A 6,691-nucleotide genomic window follows, 5' to 3' on the forward strand; every position below is an offset into this window, starting at 1 on the left:
ATCACTGTGTTGAGGAAATTTAATTATTGTCCTAATATGACATTGGACCTCGTAATGACTGTAAAATTACAGAATTGTGGGGTAGTTCAAAGCTCCAATTGGCAAAAGGATCAAGACACCGAATAACATTTTAAAGGCACAAGGTAGTTTTGTTTTTGCAGGGCAGATAGTGGGACCCTTGCAGATTTGTTTCTGCTAAGAATGTTTAGTCAATTCTCAGGTCGCGTTACCCTTACACTTCTTCATTTGACCGCAGTACGTCTGAGAATCTCGAAAGATTGAAGGCTGCTGGAGCTCTGAAGGCTGTCACAGTGCAGCAGTGTGTAAACTGCTGTCTGTGCTGACATAGTTAATGGGCAATAACCAAAGTGCCAGCCTGTGCTTCCTGGTGAAGTGGTAAACCGTTTCTTTTCACGCGGAGACCGAGGGACTTTCGTTTTTACTCTCCGGTCTGTGCTGCAAATGAGAGATTATTGAATCAAGTCACAACGGTCAATTGGCGCTGTTTGCCGGCACTGGCAACAGTTCAGAATGATGGTAAGCCGCCCTTGCTCTAAAAGCAATAGCTGGGGAGCATCCAAAAGCAGCCTCCAGCGGATTTCAAATGGGAGAGAGCAGAGAGTGCAGAGTTAATAGACCTAAATATGTGAGGCGGAGAAAGTGAAGATGGCATTCAAAGTATGAAGGAGATGTGTAAGGACAAACTGTGCTGGGTAAAATGAGAGAAAACCTGTGAGTAAGGAAGGAGACAGGACAGGTCTGGGCGCAGTTGCAGTATCTTACCTCGTTTGACAATATACTCCCATTGGAAATGATGTCAGGCTGCTGGTCCGTGTACCCAGTGATGATGGCGCCACAGGGATTGTGGTCAGCGTCCGTACTCCGGGCTGGGCTACAAGGTTTCAAGAACATGAGATCCGTTTTGGCCGATTCCGGGGTCAGGCACACCTGGTAACAGTAATTCTGGCTGTGGTGCCCAAAGGTCCCTTCCTCCACCGAGACCTGAGCCGCGTTGGTGTTGCTGGTCTGCACCAGCATGATGTCCGATTTGCTGAGTTTCTTCTTCCTGTTCCTCGCCTGCCTGCAACAGGCGCAGCACTCGCCGGCCAGGCAGCTGTAGATGTTCAGCTTCTTGTCCTTCTGGCACCGAATGGCCAACCCGATCATGGCCAGGAGGAAGACGAAGGACACCGAGCCCAGGGCGATGATGAGGATGAGGGTCAAATCCAGCGAGTTGTCCTTGGGATTCCCGGCCCGGTTGCCCCGCTCCCCCTGGCGATCCACGGCGCTGTCCACGGCCAGCACAAGGATGGTGGCGGTGGCGGACAGAGGAGGTTGGCCATGGTCCCTCACCTCGATCAGGAGCTCGTAGGGGGCGCTGGGGTCCTTCTTGGTGCTGGGCAAGCGCCTGGCTGTCTTGAGCTCCCCACTCCTCCAGTCCATCCTGAAGAGCCCCAGTTCATTGCCCTTGGCGATGTAGAAAGTGAGGCGGGCGTTATCCCCGTCATCCGCGTCCACCGCCACTAACCTGGCCACCAGGTAGCCCGGCTCGGCCGAGCGGGGCACGATTTCTTTGGCGCTGCCGTTCCTGGCCACGGGCGACACGATGGACGGCGCGTTGTCGTTTTCGTCCACGATGATGATGTTGATGGTGGTGTTGCTGCTCAGGGGAGGACTCCCTGAGTCCTTAGCCTGAACCGTGAAGCTGAATTCTTTAAGCTGCTCGTAATCGAAAGAGCGCAAGGCGTACAGGTAGCCATTCTCTGAGTTTATAGAGACATAGGTGAAAACGGACATCCCCTGAATATCACACTCCAATATGGAGTAAGAGATATAGGCATTCTGCCCTACATCGGGGTCCACAGCAGTCACGGCGTAAATATAAGCCCCGGGAACGTTGTTCTCAGTGACATGCACATCGTAGGAAGGTTGCGAGAAGCTGGGTGCATTGTCGTTCTCATCAGCCACTTGCACCTTGATGGACTTGCTGGAGGCCAGAGGGGGTGAGCCCCTGTCCTTGGCCATGATGGTGATGGTGTAGGAGTCGGTGAGCTCCCGGTCCAGCGGCCCGTCCGTCACGATGGTGTAGTAATTCTTAAAGGACGATTTAAGTTTGAAGGGGACCTGGCCCAGGATCTCGCACTGCAGCTGCCCGTTCTCAGCCGAGTCGCGGTCGGTGACACTCAGGAGGGCCACCACGGTGCCCGGGGCTGCGCTCTCGTTCACCGAGTCGGACACGGTGCTGAAGCTGATCTCCGGGGCGTTGTCGTTCACGTCGGTAACTTTGACCAGCACTTTGCAGTGAGCCGGCACCGCGTTGGGCCCCAGATCTTTCGCCTGCACGTAGATCTGGTGCAGGCTGCTCTCCTCGTAGTCGATCGCCCCCTTCACCTCGACCCAGCCGGTCCTGGGCTCGATGCTGAACAGCTCCTTGACCCGGGGCGAGACGTGGTTGCTGAACGAGTAGACCACCTCGCCGTTCTTGCCCTGGTCTCGGTCGGTGGCGTTCAGCTGGATGAGCAGGGTGCCCAGGGGCGCGTTCTCCGGCAGGCTCACCGTGTAGACGGACTGTTCGAAGACGGGCACGTTATCGTTGGAGTCCAGGACCCTGATGGTGAGCAGAGCCGTGCCCGTCCGCTGGGGGAGCCCCCCGTCCACCGCCGTCAGCACATACCGGTGCACCGCCTGCTGCTCCCGGTCCAGGGCTTTCTCCAGCACCAGCTCGGCGAACTTGTTGCCGTCTCCTTGGGTCTGCACGTCCAGCTGGAAGTAACTGTTGGGGGTGATCTCGTAGGTGCGGAGCGAGTTGCTGCCCACGTCCGGGTCGAAGGCGCTCTCCAGCGGCAGGCGGGTGCCGGCGGACGCGCTCTCGGAGATCTCCACCGTCAGGTCGGACTCCGGGAAGCTGGGCGGGTTGTCGTTGATGTCCACGATCTCGATCTCGACGCGGAAAAGTTCCAGGGGGTTCTCCAGGAAGACCTCGAGGTGCAGCAGGCAGCTCGGGCTCTGGCGGCAGATCTGCTCCCGGTCGATCTTCTCGTTGACGAACAGCACCCCGTTCTCCAGGTTGACCTCCAGGTACGGCGAACGGGAGCTCGCCACCGTCTGGAAGCGGCGTGCCGCCAGCTTGGTCACGTCCAAGCCCAAATCCTCGGCGATATTCCCCACGAAGGTCCCATGCTCCTGCTCCTCGGGCACCGAGTAGCGGATCTGGCAGGCAACGCGATCGACCAGCATGCAAACCAGGAAAAAGAAGATCATCTCCACAGCGCGCGAACCACCTCTCGCCCTCTCGGAAGGAAGTTCAAGCGGTTGCTTTAGTTCTCTCTCTTTTTTTTTAAATAATAAAAAAATGTTTTTTTAAAAATAAAAAATAAAAAAAATTATCATTGACCTCGCACCCTCTCTCCTGCTTTGAATTTTTCATCACATTTGTCCGCAGGAGCCAGTTACGTGAAGCAACCTCATCGCACACCCGAAGCTGAACAACTTCTGGCTTCTCTTTACTGAGTGAACGGCTCCTTTGATCCCTCACTGTTCAGCAGTGGCCTGGATGAAGAGATTCCCGGGGGTTTTAGCTTCGCATCAACCCCTCTGACAGAGCGGCCGGTCATATCTTCGATGTCAGCAACGACAGTTGAGGCGAGAGTTTCCCATCAGACACTTTTTTTTTTGTTTTTGGAGCTCTCCTCCCCTCATCTGGGTGTCCCTGGGTCTTTTTTTTGTTGTTATTTAAAACCTCTCTTTCCTTTCTCTGCAACACCCACTCTCCCCCCCCCCCACTACCACCACCACCTTCTTCCCTCCCCACTCCCAGTCTGCCACTCTTGAGCTTTCACTTCTGCTCTCTCTCCCCCCCACCCCCGCCTCCCCCTGCTTTCTCCGTTGCAGTGACCGGCTCCTGTGCACTTCCCTCTGCTGACAGATTGCAGCTCGCTGGGCTCCAGCGCTCTGCTTTTGCGTTGCGCCCTCTTCGCGCCAGCCAATGGCAGCCCCGGGCGCCTGGAGCCGCGCTCCGATTGGCTGGCGGCGGGGCACCGAGCGGCTGTGCGTCTGGCCCGGGCCGGCCAATCAGCGGGCAGAGCGGGCGGGACCCGCTCCCCTTCCCCCCCCCACCCCTTGGCCGCGCAGTTAACGTGCCAGTCTCTCGACTTGCCCAGAGTTAGTGGGCTGCACTAGTGTAGGTGCCCATACTAATCAGACCATATCACAGCGCATCTCCACACGAAGGGACATTCTCGCTGCCATGATTTTAACCCCCCACACCCCCCTTCTCTCTCTCTCTCTCTCTGCGCCAAATGTACTTCTTGGTGTGCAGGCTGTGTGTGTATTTCTTCTCCACAGCAACCCCTGCCTGATGCACTGAAATAAAATCCCACGCGCATACAGACGAGTGTTAAATACATGATCAAAAGAAATAGGCAACAGTTATTTTACTGGGGGGGGAGGAGGCGTCCAGAATTTTTGGCATATCTCCCGCCAGCCCAGATTGCTACTTAGCACCCAATAATATCAAAATATAGCTGTGCACAAGCAGAAAGCGACACATCACTTTCCATGACAACATTTTATGTAACGGCAGTCCTTTACCCAAACGCATCCTTCAGGGTTGTTGGTTTGTTTGAATGGACGGTAAACCCCGAGTGATATTTTCAGGAATTCCCCCCCCCCGCCACCACCACCACCACCTCCACGCCCCCGACTTAGCCTCTGTGCCTCGGTGACACGTACTACATGTGGTAGGGGCGTCACTAACGGGCAGTCTCTGTTTAACCGGGTGATGCTGCTGGTGTTAGCAGCGAACTCGTGCGAACAACAGCGGAGATGAGCAAAGGCTCTGTGCGCTGCTCGCAGTTCTGCACAGTCGGTTTTCTTATCTGGAGGGAGGCGGGCTGCATCTTCCACAGTCTTGTGTCGCGCCTCGACTATTTAATGAGTTGGGATGTTAGGATTGAGGAGGGTTTAACAGTGACACCGAAAATCCACACAATAAAATGTTCGCTCCGAGAAACCAAGGTAGGATATTCCGAACACATTTGCCAGCTTGCAGTCAGCACTTCACTTTCGCAACCAGATCCGTGCCCTGGAGCTTCTGGTGGAATGAAAGCTTTTTTTTTTTGGCCTCATATTGAGCAAGTCTCAATAACAGCCAAACCGTCAAGTGCAATACGACTTGGAACAAGCATCCGAAATTACCCTCGGCGTGTGGGGCTTGCACGGTCGGAGATGTAAAATGCTCCCAGCCTATCCACATGTCAAGCAGGGGAGACGTGAGCTTGTCTGGAATGTGACGGCTGTCTCCGGGAGTCAGATAGCGTGAGGGTTAAATACCAGCAAAGGGGGAGAAATGGGGCTCCTTTCTGAGAAAGCCCGGGTAGCGTTTTGCACGCAATGATTAATATAATATAAATACGTAAAATTAAGTAATGATGCTTTCTCCGGGCCGTGCATTGATTTTGCCGAGAGCATAATAAGCTCTTTCTGGCCGTTCGCCTTATTTCTGCAGCAGATAGAGACCGATTTCTGCGGCTTTTTAATCGCAGGTCCGGTGGCGGCTGGGGGTTGGATGCGTGGGGAAGGACTCCGTAGGCGCAAAAAAAAAGCTAATTTAATTTCAGTCTCGCATATGAGATGCAGAGAGCTCGGACAGTTTATAAAAGAATGGTTTGATCAATAAAAAGTAGATTATGGTCTATCAGAATATTAATGTACCCATCTAATCAATACGTGCTCCATGGCTCCTTTTACAGACACGGTCAGAAATAGAGTCTGAACATCTTGATCCGAAAATTAATCTTCCTTTCTTGTGTGTGAATATACATAAAGGCAACTGCAATAGCTCTTTAGCGGACATTCTTTTTGAATGAATATATACTAATTGACCTTTATTTTTCGAGCACATCAAAACCCCTCCCATAATGAGTTCTTGTCAACTGCCTTTTATAGAATTAGCTGAAATCGTTCATTGGAAAAGATAGTGCTGGAATCAGCATGCCCTCACTGGGGTAGAGACACACGGTGAAATCTCTGCATGTGGCTCAATCTGCTGGGTATTCATGCCTCCTATCTGCGACTTAAATAATAGCACATACTTTTCTATAGATGTGTGAAATGTAGGGCTGTGGAGAGACACGCAGACATATCCGTGCATAATTTGGGTTTACTTTCCACAATGACCTAAATAGTGGACGTCCACATGACATACTGCCAAAACTGAAAATCCCGCACTGATGCTCGCAATTCAGACTTAGTTTGTGAGCAAAATCGATGAAGTTTGTTACTAGTAACAGACCCTGGTGGTGCCAAGCTTGGAGCTTCCCCTCCTTTGTGCATTAGCTACATGCTACAACTGGCGTGTTCAGAATCAAAATAATGCACAAGGGAAAGAGTGTTGTCAGGAGCAGTGCTTATATTCAGACGGCTCTTTTCAGAACCTTCCAGCTGATGTTTGCAACTGGACATTGCCACTGGAACATTACAAAAGAATCGTGGCAAGAATTCTGAGGATCTCCCCTCACCACTTGAGGAGAAATCGTGGCCTATTGTGGATCTATATTAGTTCTCTAAATCTGATCACCAAATTGTGCTAAATGGTTCATTCATTCACCCTTTCTGTATGGAGGCATTCATTTGATCAAATTCCATAGCCAAAATTTTGTGATCTTGCAAAGTTCTTGCAATATCACAGATT

General features: G+C 52.4%; 1 protein-coding gene across 2 annotated transcripts in view; it reads right to left on the reverse strand.

Moving 5' to 3' along the window:
• Nucleotides 1-3,348, reverse strand: part of pcdh10a (protocadherin 10a) — a 63,701-nt gene extending 60,353 nt beyond the window's left edge. For both annotated transcript variants that reach the window (XR_013576174.1, XM_078538614.1), the window contains exon 1: nucleotides 784-3,348. Coding sequence is in view for 1 of the 2 variants with exons in the window: in XM_078538614.1 (XP_078394740.1) it covers nucleotides 784-3,261 (2,478 nt within the window). In the remaining variant the exon portion in view is untranslated. The remainder of the gene's footprint in view (nucleotides 1-783) is intronic.
• Nucleotides 3,349-6,691: the final 3,343 nt, after the last annotated feature.

This window comes from Cetorhinus maximus, chromosome 1 (assembly GCF_964194155.1).
Source record: "Cetorhinus maximus chromosome 1, sCetMax3.hap1.1, whole genome shotgun sequence".
NCBI classification, from domain to species: domain Eukaryota; kingdom Metazoa; phylum Chordata; class Chondrichthyes; order Lamniformes; family Cetorhinidae; genus Cetorhinus; species Cetorhinus maximus.